The sequence below is a fragment of the Raphanus sativus genome, chromosome 1, assembly GCF_000801105.2.
Source record: "Raphanus sativus cultivar WK10039 chromosome 1, ASM80110v3, whole genome shotgun sequence".
NCBI lineage: Eukaryota > Viridiplantae > Streptophyta > Magnoliopsida > Brassicales > Brassicaceae > Raphanus > Raphanus sativus.
The window spans coordinates 18635748-18649210 of record NC_079511.1 but is presented as its reverse complement, the minus strand read 5'-3'; the positions used below and the strand labels follow the sequence as shown (position 1 = coordinate 18649210).

Genomic DNA, 13463 nt, shown 5'->3' with positions numbered 1-13463 from the left:
CTGTGGAAAGAGAGGCCAGGAAGGTTCATCAAGACAGGTTAGTCTTTCTCTTCCATATGCTATGGTGGTTTGAATCAAATTGAATTGAATTAGAACTGATGTGGTTAGCTTCTGTGATTAATTGAAAGTAGGGTAATTAAAGATGCAGTTAAGATGGAAATAAATAGAAGTGAGGGTTAGATAGAAAATCAAATGTGTTGTTTGTTGGTTGTTGGTTGTTGTTAGATATATGACAAGTCTTAATGCATTGAAGTGTCGTTTTAAATTGAAAATAGCTTCTGTAATAGCTTTTGTTAGTCATATGAAATTGAAAATAGCTTCTGTCGTTATGAATTGTTTGGTTGGGTGTGTTGAATGCTACTTCTCTTTCTTGAGTTATTTATTGACACTGTCTTTCTCTTCAATCTCCAACATCTGAATGTTGCCTCCTTCTCCTCTGTCTCCCCCTTCTCCTCTGTCGCCTCCTTCTGTTCTGTCTCCCCCTTCTCCTCTGTCGCCTCCTTCTGTTTTGTCTCCCCCTTCTCATCTATCGTCTCCTTCTCCTCTGTCTCCCCCTTCTCCTCTGTCTCCCCCTTCTCCTCTTTCTCCTCTTTCTCCTATCTCTCCTATCTCTCTTCTATCTCCTCTCTCTTTCACTTCAGAAATGGATTTCAATCCATTTCAAGACTGCCAATTTTGAATTTGGCAGTCAAGGAAGTGTTCCACTCTTTTCTGAGCAAGCTCCTGTCGTAGGCAGCCAAGAAGCACCAGCACCAGCACAGCGTAAGGGTAAGGGTAAGGGACGAAGAACGTGGACGACAATAGATGATATAGTGTTGATCAGCTCGTGGTTGAACACGAGCAAAGATCCACTTGTTGGGAATGAGCAAAAGTGCTTGACTTTCTGGCAGCGCATTGCAGATTACTTCTCGGCGTCTCCTAAGGTTTCTGGTGGGGAAAAAATTACATCATCTTAGTGCAAGCAACATTGGCACAAGATGAATGATATGGTTAGCAAGTTTTGTGGGGCTTATGAAGCAGCAACGAGAGACAGAACCAGTGGTATGAACGAGGATGATGTGCTTAAAAGAGCCCACGATCTCTTCTTGAACAACCATAAGACGAAGTTCACCTTTGAGCATGCGTGGAAGGAGCTTCGCGGTGACCAGAAGTGGTGTCTACTCTCAGTAAATGGAAGCAGCTCCAAAAGGACAAAGTTCGACGATGGTTCACATTCAGCAAGCTCTCACGCAGCTACAAGTGCTTCTGTAGATGCTGAAGGAACACGTCGTCCTCCTGGTGTTAAGGCAGCAAAAGCCCGTGCGAAGAGGCTGTTGGTTGAGGAGAAAGAGGTCGTTGACTTCAACAACATGTGGAGCATCAAGAAGGAGGATTTGGCAATTAAGGAAAAGATCACGAAGATGAAGCTACTTGAGAGTCTTGTTAATAAACAAGTACCACTAGATGAAGACGAAGAAGTTCTCAGGAAAAAAACTCGTAAAAGAGTTGATGTAATTCTCGGTCATATTGTTGTTCTCGGTCATCTTGTTTCATGTTGTTGTTCTCGGTCATGTTGTTGGTTGCTGTGTTTAAGTTTCATGTTTAATTACTTTAAGAATGTCATGTTCTCTTTCTTGTTAAATTTGTAACTCTCGTGTTCTTGTTCTTGCTAATGAATTGATTTCTGTTTATGGTTCTTGTTCATGACTTGTTGGTTCCTGTGAATTATGTCTTATTCACGTTACTCATTTGATCTCTGTGGCTTGTTCTTTTCAATGTCGACAGGAGCTAACTGGAGTGGAGTGCAAGAGATGTCTTGTAGTGGAGTGCAAGACTAAGATGTCTTGTAGTGGAGTGGTGTCACGGACTAAGAAGTGGAGTGCAAGAGATGTCTTGTAGTGTCACATGAGACGTCTTGTAGTGATTCTTGTAGTGTAGTCTAGTGTCACATGAGATGTCAGATTATGAGTCTTGTTGTGTAGTTTAGTGTCACGGACATATGCATTGTATAATAACAACAAACTCATCTTCTGTATTTATAATGAAACTTCTCTATTTACAAGATCAACAACAACAACAAACTCATCTTCTCTCTATATCCAACGCAACAACAAACTCATCTTCTGTTTTCAAACACCACAACCATCTTTATCTTCTTTTATATATGGCTTCTTCTTCTCAAAATACTTTAGATGATGCATTTGATGATGCATTTGATGATTCATTTGATAAACGTTTTTATCAAGTCTTGGAGAATCTAACCATTCGTAGTGATCAAGAAGCACAAAGAAAAAAAGAAAAAAACGAGCTTACATCGAAAGACATCGTGAAGAAGGGCATATTCTTTTATGGAATGATTATTTCAGTGAAACTCCGACGTATAAAGAAAATATGTTCCGCCGACATTTTAGAATGAACAGGCCATTGTTCATGCGCATTGTTGATCGACTCTCCACCGAAGTTGAATATTTTCGGGGAAAGCACGATGCCCTCGGAAGGATTAGTCTCTCTCCCCTTCAAAAGTGTACTGCAGCCATTCGTGTCTTGGCATATGGTTCTGCGGCTGATATGGTCGACGAATACCTCCGGCTTGCTGAATCAACAACTCGGTTATGTGTGAAAAATTTACAGAAGGAATTATATCTTTGTTCGGCGATCAGTACCTAAGAAGACCAACACCGGCTGATCTTCAACGTCTACTCGATGCTGGAGAGTATCGTGGATTTCCCGGGATGATAGGAAGCATCGATTGTATGCATTGGCGGTGGAAGAATTGTCCCTTTGCTTGGAAAGGGCAATACTCTCGTGGTTCGGCTAAACCAACAATCGTTTTAGAGGCGGTTACTTCATTTGATCTCTGGATATGGCATGCGTTTTTTGGAGCTCCAGGTACTTTAAATGATATCAATGTTCTTGAACGTTCGCCTGTTTTTATGACATAATACATGGTCAAACTCCGAATGTCACTTTCTCTGTCAATGGAAGCGAGTATCATATGCCTTACTATCTTACCGATGGTATTATCCGAAATGGCAACTTTTATCCAATCTATTCCTTTACCACAAGGACCGAAAGCAGTTTTATTTGCTCAACGTCAAGAAGGCACTCGGAAAGATATCGAGCGTGCTTTTGGAGTCTTGCAAGCTCGGTTTGCCATTGTTAAAAATCCAGTGCTGTTTTGGGATAAAGACAAAATTTGGAATATTATGATGGCATGTATCATACTCCCTAATATGATCGTAGAAGATGAACGAAGTGGATACACTCTAGAAAATAATGCAGAGTTCACGTAAGGTGAAGACAACAGAACTTCACATGTCGATCACATGTTTCATACAGGTGCCCCTAAAAGTTTTGCAAAACAGATGGATGTTGAGACAAGTATTCGTGATATACAAATGCATCAACATCTGAAAAACAATTTGGTTGAACATATATGGAGTAAATTTGGATGAGATGAAGACGACAACTGATCCCGGATGCTTCTTTCAAATTGTTCTTCTATATTTTACTAATCTTTGTTTTCATGTTTTAATTTAATAATGTATGTTTAAAATGTTGTTTTGTTTATTATTATGTTTTATGTAACAAAAATAAATTTTATTTTAAAAATAATTGTTTTCAAATTTTTTTAAGAACTTTAAAATAAGAGACTTGCAATGGAGGTGGAAAAAAATCTTAAGGTTCTTAATCAACTCTTTTACCACAATTAACTCATTAAATACAATAAAAACAAATTAAAAGACCCATTAAGGTATTTGAGATAATGGTGCTCTAAATATAGAGTAAAACAAGATAGATGACAGCTCAGCACGTCACAACACACAATTATTCAAAACGGTTTGATAGCTGTATATCCTGAGCTGTGAAACCCGTACGAAGATTGGTCTTTGTCGTGTGTGAGACTGATCCTTTGTGATCGTTAGAGACTGTAAAAGTGGGCTTGATTGCTGTCTTGGCTTTAGTGATATTGTTGATAATGCTCAAATTACCCTGTAGAGCTTATTATCACGAGGAGCTAAAAAACCAATTAAATCTAATCAATTAATCAATCCTAGGTGAAGTTGGTTTTAATGATGAAATGTAAATAACAATTCTTAAAATGAGCAAGGTAGTTGCTCTGACTAACAATATAATGGTTGTTTAAATGATAATGAAGAGTGCTAGACTTAGGGCTTTTATTCAGGAATGGAGATTATAATATCTATAAATGCCTAACAAGTTACTTGCATGATACTATAGAACTCAGCCGCTTAACTCTCAGTGATGTCTCACTGGTTAAATAATCTAGATCTCTGGCCTCAAATGTCGTATGTTGACACAGAAAAAGAGTCGATCGATATCCTTTAGAGATATCGAGCAATACACCTTTCGCTCGGCGATCGATTCACCTGTCGGGATATTGATCGACGGCTTTTAGATATGCCTAGGCGCGAGCCGATAATGAACACTAGATCTCAAGGAGGGCGGTTAGCTCTTCTCCAAGGAGATACTAGTTAAAACAGATAATTCAAGATATCAAAGATCCTAGTGATCTATGCTCTAGTTAGCTACTCTAGAACAAACTTATGGTGCAATATATTTAATTAATATCACAACTTAGCAATTATAGTTTGGGGCTAATCCCACAAACCTATTTAAACTTTAGATCTAACAAGTAGACTACTCAGACATAACTAAGCAATTCATAATAATAGATAGATAAAAGAATTGCATAGATAAGGAGTAGAAAACAAATGGAGTTCACAAATCTCTCCAATCTCTCAAAACATATAAAACTATAGTCTCTCTCTCACACTCTCTACTTTGCCTCTCAAGACTTGCTTTTCTTAGACTCTTCAAAGCTTGCCGTCAAAAACACTTAGCAGGAATATTTAAATATTTCCATTAGGTTAAAAACTCGTCAGGGGCAATCTCGTAATTTGGTGAGGTCTTGGTGAAGTAGTCGGCTAAACCATTTCGTCCTTGATATCGATCGACAACACTAGATGTGTATCGATCGATTATAATCTTCTAGTACGCGGATCTTCTCAGCTACATCGATCGACAACTCAAGATGAGTATCGATCGATTCTTATCACAATGTTGACTTCCGACTTGGTCTTGATTGGTCAACTCGGGTGTATTATCTCTTGTACTCCAAAATGCTCCAAAAACATCACTTTATCATGAAAGGCTCCTGAACCTGAAAACATACCTAACAGGCTAGAAAACACATTAGTTATATAATAAAATACTAGTATACCATGGTAGAAAACGGGTGAAATCCATGGTATATCAACTCCCCCAGACTTACTCTTTTGCTTGTACTCAAGCAAAAACCCGTAGTCTTTGGAAAATGTTTGAAAACAGTAGGAATTCAAAGATTCACAATATTGAAGTCATCACTCTATGGGTTTGCAATTCATATCTAAACATCCTAATCACAGAAGTTCATTATGCCTTATCCTAGCTTAGCAACCAAATTCATCTAGTCCACAACTTAGCAAATCTTATCTGACAATTCCCTCTACTAACCTCATTTCTTAACATAAAATAAAAGTGCAGACTTTACCTTGGGAGTATCAAAAGACACATGGATTCAACTCAAACAAGTATCTGAACACACGGGTAGTCTTCTCTGATCTCTTTCTCACCTCATCTATCTTCTCTGAATCTCTTATTAGTTTCAATTTCAACAGGTTTCGATGCCACAAAGGTCATCTAGTCTATCTCATTGACATTTTCATATGTAACTCATACATTTTTTTGACAAAGTGTAGCGAATACTGGGGTCGCAGGTAATTTACCTATCCCTCGTTTCCACAATGTGTGATCATCCCTGAGATTTAGAATATCGGGGTCACAGGAGATACTTATACCTCTCTGCCTCTCAAGAAATCATTTCAATCTTTTATAACATAAAACTTAAATCTTTGAGATGCCGAAAAGAGAGAAGGAAGGGAACCAGAAACACACAGACTTTTTACCTTCCGGACTTGTAAGAGGACTCCGATCCAGTGATTTTCAAACCCCAAGACAAGCAAATAAAGTCAGTATTAGTGTTGGAGGTCAACTTTGGTTCCTTCAAACAATCTCATCTAGTGTATATAGGTGACAGGTTGATCCACTTTAGCATCTTTAATACTATCTGCAATCAGTAAATCTAGAATGGTGCTAAAGAGTGGTTAGACAATCAAATATAAATCTATATCAATGTTCCCATTTAATAATTATGTGAAAAATAATTTTGAAAAACATTTTAAATAAAAACCAAAATAAAAACACATATTAGTAAACTCCCCCCCCCCCAGACTTAAATTACACTGTCCCAGTGTAACACAGCCGGAGTGAAGTAAATAAATAAATCATAAGAACTGAATATAACAAGATAGAACGACTAAACCTGACCGATATGGTGTCGATCGATACGTAGAGATGTACGTCGATCGTTAATGATGGTCGTGTGGTGTCGAGCGATGTTAATGGAATGTGTCGGCCGACGGAATCATCATTCTACTTGGATCTTGAAAAACTGCAAAAATAAATGCGAAAAATAAAAGTAAAAATGTAAAAACAACTTACAAAGAAAGTAAAAGAAAACCTAATAGTGGGTTGCCTCCCACTCAGCGCTTTGTTATAGTCATTTAGCTTAAATTTGGTGGGTATGTGACTCAGTTGGTGCAGGAGCAGTTGTTTGCTGGTGGGCAAACGACTCCTTCATCTTTAGACTCAGTAGTAGTGAAACTTCTTATGGCATCATCTGATCTTGTCCATCTATGATGTATATTTGCTAAATCTGCTTTGATGACTTGTAACCTTCTGTCTAAATCTTCCATGTCAAACTGATGTTGATAGAAATCAAATGTTAAATGCTCGGACAGTTCTTCATGCTGTGATGTGTCATGCTGGTCGTGAGTCTGCTGATCCCAGTCTGCCAAGGAATCGGTGTCGATCGATGCTACTACATGTGCGTCGGTCGTTTCGCTGGGCGTTCTGTCGGTCGATCCAGGGGTAACTATGTTGATCGATTATGAAAGTTGTCCTTGGTACTCAAGAATTCTCTGCATATTGAGTATCTCATTTTTCAATAGACCAGTAGCTCTGCAAAGGTTGGTCACTCTTTCGTTGAGTCTCTCCTCCATAGCATTCATAGCTTCTTATAGCTCATGTTTGATCTGATCAACTTCTGCTGCTGTGCATGCTCTCTTCGCTGGTGGTGGCTCGATGTTGATCGATATGGGTCTAGGCCTGTCGATTGATGTCGTGTTTCTGTCACGAAGACCAATATGATCTTGAACTATGCCAAAGTCTTGTTGCATCTCATTCAGCTGTTGTGACAGTGTATCCAGGTATCGCATGATAGGTGAACTAAAATGATCGTGCCTTTCCTCGTATGATTTTATCCTATCCTCCATTGCTGCGAACCTTGTGTCGATCGATGGTGAAGTGTTTGTGTCGATCGACGGGAAAGTAGCATTCTGAGTCTGATCTTTCTCGCGAATTGATGCCAACTCTTTCTGTAGAAGATCAATCCTCTTGCTTAACCATTCGACATTGTTGTTGAGAGGGCTGTAAACGTCTCCAATCCGTGTATTGATGTAAGCAATCTCACATTCATCTTTTTTAGGTGATGAACATTCTGTTTGGTCCTTGGATGTAGTCTTGCCGATGTCGATCGATGGTGCTGTGCTGTGTCGATCGATACTTGTGTCGTAGCTTCCTTCTCAAGCATGGTTCTATGCTCTCAATCTCCATTCTAAGCACTGCCATATCACTTTGGAGAGCTTCATAGCCGCTATCCAAAGGTTGGAAAGTATCTTCCACCAATGTGTGAAAATCTGCCTCAAGGTGTGCCTGAGCTCTCCATACATCAGTCACCATATCATCTATCTCCTCTCTGCTGTAGGGTACTGGTGGTGGTCTGTGTTGGGCTCAAATATGGCCCGCTAGCTAATGATGAATAACAAGAAATGATAACGGGCCGTGATAGGCCCATCACAAATTCAATCCTTAAAGACAGCTAAGCTAGAGCCGGAGGCTGTGAGCTAAAGGTGCTTACTAGAGAGGTCACGGAAAGGAGGCAGCTCGTGGACGCACAAGTAGGCGCATGACCTGGTCAAAGGGGAGCTGTTACAAATCCCTCAAATCACGGAGGGGATCTCGGGAACCAGTTGGTGGCGATCAAATGGAGCCTGAGGCTATTTAAAGGAGAAGTCAATCAAGAAGAGAGGATTCATTCAACCCTTATTCATTTTCACGATCATTCATATAATCTCTCAAACACTTTGTTATCTTTGTAATCATCAAGAGAAACATCTCTTTGTAACCACTCTTTTACCAAGTTATCAATACAAAATTATAATTCATTCTACAAGTTATTACGGGATTCTGCCCGCGTTATCTTTCCCTAACCTTTCATAAACCTTAACCTGATCTAAAATCCAGGAGGTGAGTTTAATCCTTCACAATTGGCGCCGTCTGTGAGGAAGAAACAATCGAATCCCTTACTCTAACTTAAGGATGAATCCTACCGATCAGACAACGAATCCGTCTGATTCTAACCTCCTGATTCAGAGTGATGGCTCACCGAACGATGGAGGTTCTAGTCTCGTAACTCCGGAGCTTCGACGTGGCGATCACCGATCTGGGCAACAGCCTCCGACTAGCGCTCGAACGAGCCAGACTGCCACTGGAGTTACTAACCCGAGATCATCAGGTGGAACAGCCTCCGGGCTTCCAGTCACCGAGAATCCTCAGCAGCAAACCACTCCGAATCAAACGGACGCTCAGCTCTCTGAGATTCGTCAGATGATGATGCAATTAGTAGACAAAGCTCAGGAAAATGAGCGTACAATGCATCAGTTAGCTGCTCGGCAGCAACGATTCAGAGAGATAACTAGATCTCTAAACGCAACAATCCAACCACCGCAACGTCAAACTCCGGGAGTCACTTTCCGAGATCGATTGACCGATCCCTCGTTCCCCCGAGGACGTTTAGACTTTTCTCCTGACAGCACTGTTCCGGAAGGACGGGGATCTGCTTACCAGACACCTCATACTGGGACAGCTCCCGCATTTAACCCACCCATCACCAGTGCTATGGGAAGTAACGTAGCGACAACCAGCTCCACACCCAGTCAGATTGCTGACCGGAGCACTTGCTTGCCTCCTCCGCCGCTTATTTTTAGGTCCGGAGCAGGAGTATCCTTCCCATCCGGGGGCAGAACATCAACTTCGGTTTATCAAACCAGAAGCTCAACCCCGAATGCGGACGGATATCAAAGGGCAGACACCGATAACCCAAGAGTCGGTGAGCGACTTAGCCCACCAGCTGCATGGGAAGATGAGCCAACACGATTCCGACAGGAACCTGCTCGTCAGATACCCAATAATGACTCAAATGTCCTTCCTCTAGAGGGACCTGACGCCATTCGCAGATATATGGAACGAACTCACGCAGCTCTCCAAAAGTTGAATGCTCAAGTTCATAAGGCAACGAGCTCAGCTCCCGAAATCGAGAGCTTGATTGAAGAAACTCGTGGGACTCCATTTACTGACAGAATTGCCAGCTCTTACATAAGAGATACCCGAAAAATCAGAATTCCCGAGTATGATGGGACCTCTGACCCAAAGGCCTATTTGAGAGCCTTCCGATTAGCTATCGTGAAAGCCCATTTTACGCAGGAAGAATGTGAAGAAGGTTACTGCAGGACATTCGCTGAAAACCTGGTTGGAACAGCCCTTGAGTGGTTTTCTGGTCTCGAACCAGCCTCGATAGACAGTTTCGATCAGTTAACTAATGCCTTCATGAAGCAGTACTCGACCTCTGGAAGGTCAGACAAGGAATGGGGGACTCGCTACGATTCTACATCGAGAAATTCAGAGCAGTAAGAACTAAGCTCTCGAATCCCAACGACCAAGTCGCCATCGAGGCCCTTAGAAGAGGTCTGTGGTATAAATCGGATTTCTGGTAGGAGCTAACACTCAATACTCCTCCAACTATCGATGATGCCCTTCATAAAGCCAATAGATATATTAATTTGGAGGAAGAGACAGCTGCACTGGATAAACTCCACAAGAAACCTCAGAATCACTCGAAAGGTGAATCTTCAGAGTAAAGGGACCTCATAAAAAGGGGGACCTCCGAAACAATCAAACTCAGGGGGAACATTCCTATACAATCGAGGAGGATATGAAAGAAAAACCTGTCGCCGCAGCAAACAAAACTCCCTGGTCAAAAAGCTTTGATAAGAACAAACATTGCTCCTATCACGATCGAGAAGGGCACTCAACTGAAGAATGTTGGGACATCGAACGACAGCTGGCAGCTAAATTCGCAGCCGGAGAAATAAAAGACGTGGACCTCAAAAAGCCACCGCCCTATCAGAAAAGAGGTCCCAGCGATAACTCTCCAAAACGCGAAAGGTCACCGGAGAAGGAGACAGATTCGTCACCTCCAGCTCCCAAGAAGAGAGTCGATATGATTCTTGGAAAATTCCCCCAAGGAAAAAGCCTACAAATCGAGGCTCTCTTGAGCAAATCGTCAGCTCAATCGAGTCCCGACTCGAGGGTGGACTGTATCCTTGGAGGATCAGATATATGTCAAGACTCCGTCAGTTCTATTAAGAATCACGTACGGAATTCTGTGTCTAACACTGACCTAAGCCTCCCAACCCCGAGTCCAATACTAAGATTTCTTTCTGGGAGAGCGAGACCTCAAACCTTGACAGACCTCACGATGATGCTTTGATCGTCACCCTGAACATCGCAGGATACGAGGTGCCTAAACTTATGATAGACACATGAAGCTCTGTTGACCTTATTTTCTACAACATCCTGAAAGGGATGGAAATAGACGACTACGAAATTATTGGCCAAAATGCTAATCTCGTAGGCTTTTCCAGAGAAACAGCTACCTCATTGGGAACTATCAAGCTCCCAATCATAGCTGGCGGAATAATGAAAATGACCAACTTAGTAGTCATCGACACACCTTCCCCGTTCCATGCAATCCTAGGAAGACCCTGGATTCACAAGATGAAAGCAGTAGCCTCGACTTATCATCCATGTGTAAAATTCCCAACACCTGAAGGGATAACTACCGTACATGGTAGCCAGAAGATCTCCAAGATCTGTTACCTGGGAGGATTCGAAATCCTCAAAATGTCCCCCAATAGCAATTACAGATCCAGGAGGATCGTGAAATGCAACAAAATATTCGAGGTCCCCCTAGGAACCTCACCGAAAAAGTTTGCATCAACGACTCACATCCTAAAAGACAGGTGAGCATCGGATCTGAGCTACCTCTTGAGACAAAAAGGAGCTCATTGACTTCCTGAAAAGCAATGTCAAAACCTTTGCATGGACCACCAATGACATGAAATGTATAGATCCGAACGTCACCACCCATAAACTGAAAGTAGACCCCACTTTCAAACCGATCAAACAAAAGCGTCGCAAGCTGGGCCTCGAAAAGGCTCAAGCTGTTAACGACGAAGTTGACCGACTTACGAAAGCTGGGTCCATTCGAGAGGTACACTACCTTGACTGGTTAGCTAACCCGGTAGTTGTAAAAAAGAAAAACGGGAAATGGAGAATCTGTGTAGACTTCACCGACCTAAACAAGGCTTGTCCTAAAGACAGCTTCCCGTTACCTCACATCGACCGCCTGGTTGAAGCAACAGCTGGCCATCGACTCCTATCCTTCATGGATGCCTTCTCAGGATACAACCAAATCATGATGGATCCTGAGGATCAAGAAAAAACTGCATTCATAACCGAACGAGGAACCTATTGTTACAAGGTTATGCCATTCGGGTTAAAGAACGCAGGAGCTACCTATCAGAGGCTAGTAAATAAGATGTTTGCTGGACAACTCGGAAAAACCATGGAGGTCCATATTGACGATATGCTAGTCAAATCCTCAGCTGGAGAAGACCATATCTCCCACTTAAGGGAATGCTTCGATATCCTTAACAAGTACGATATGAAGCTCAATCCCACTAAATGTACCTTCGGGGTATCCTCATGCGAGTTCCTAGGCTACCTCGTAACTGAAAGAGGTATTGAAGCCAACCCGCATCAGATAGCGACCTTCCTGGAAATGCCGTCACCTAAGACAACCAGAGAGGTACAAAGATTGACTGGACGAATCGCATCATTAAATCGATTCATATCCAGGTCAACCGATAAGTGCCTCCCATTCTATAAACTTCTAAAAAATAATAAGAAGTTCTTATGGGACGAGAAATGTGAGGAAGCCTTGAAGCAATTGAAAGCTTACCTCTCCGAACCTCCGATCCTGTCCAAACCTGTAGTAGGAGAGCCACTGTATCTGTACCTCGCCGTATCAACTGCTGCAGTTAGCGGCATGCTGGTACGAGAGGAACAAAACGAACAGAGACCTGTCTATTACACTAGCAAGAGTCTGATAGACGCTGAAACTAGGTACCCTACAATGGAAAAATTAGCGCTAGCGGTCGTAACAGCCGCCAGGAAATTACGACCTTACTTCCAATCGCACTCGATCATCGTAATGACTTCGCAACCATTACGAATGATATTGCACAGCCCCAGCCAGTCAGGGCAATTCGCTAAATGGGCCATAGAGCTCAGTGAATACGACATCGAATACATACCTCGAGCAGCAGCAAAGGCTCAGGTCCTTGCTGATTTTATCATTGAGCTAGCATCCGAGCAATTAGACTCGGAAATGGAATCTCCAAAGTGGAGCCTGTATGTCGACGGAGCCTCATCAAAACAAGGCTCCGGTGTCGGGCTAAGGCTGACCTCTTCAGCTGGAGAAACCATCGAGCAGTCCTATAGGCTCGGATTCAGCGCCTCAAACAACGAGGCTGAATATGAAGCACTAATCGCAGGGTTGAAACTCGTCCTAAGCCTCGGAATCCGAGAGCTAAACGCTTATAGTGGTTCACAGCTAGTAGCTAGCCAGTTTCACGGAGAATACAAAATGAGGGACGAAAGAATCGGGGCATATCTCGAAGTCGTCCGGAACCTCACTAGGCAGTTCGACAAGTTCGAGCTAACAAGGACCACACGAGGAGAGAACTCCTCAGCAGATGCGTTGGCTGCTTTAGCCTCCACATCAGACCCCCTCGTAAAACGGATCATACCCGTAGAATGAATCGAAAAACCGAGCATCGACATAGCTACTAAAGCTGAGATAGACAGCAAGCCAAAAAAGCAAACCGAAGGTACCTGCTCTGAAACGGTAGCTACCCAAGTTCTCATAACATTCTGGTTCCCAAAAGCCAAAATATGTAGCCTTAAAAAGCATACCTCCGGGAACACGATCCAAAACACGGTAAACGACGACAAAAATGAAGGTATTCCCCGGAATTCAGACTCCCAGGAGTTAAATCCTATGAATACCTCCGGGGGCATCATCTAGACCTCAGACCCAATCGTCTGCAGAGTCAAAACTAGAAGTCGCTCAGCTCTAAAAAATTCATCTGGGGGCACCATCCAGACCCCGGAGAATA

General features: G+C 42.3%; 2 protein-coding genes across 2 annotated transcripts; both read left to right on the top strand.

The window, feature by feature from the left end:
• The first annotated feature begins 418 nt into the window (after positions 1–418).
• Positions 419–956, top strand: LOC130497432 (chitin-binding lectin 1-like). Its single transcript, XM_056990213.1, has 2 exons — positions 419–564; positions 689–956. Exons 1-2 carry the CDS (start codon positions 419–421, stop codon positions 954–956), a joined length of 414 nt encoding a protein of 137 aa, XP_056846193.1.
• Positions 957–977: 21 nt separating this feature from the next.
• LOC130497430 (glutathione S-transferase T3-like) lies at positions 978–1878 on the top strand. The gene is made up of 2 exons (XM_056990211.1): positions 978–1490; positions 1765–1878. The coding sequence occupies exons 1-2, from the start codon at positions 978–980 to the stop codon at positions 1876–1878; spliced, it is 627 nt and encodes a 208-aa protein (XP_056846191.1).
• The last annotated feature ends 11585 nt before the right edge of the window (positions 1879–13463 follow it).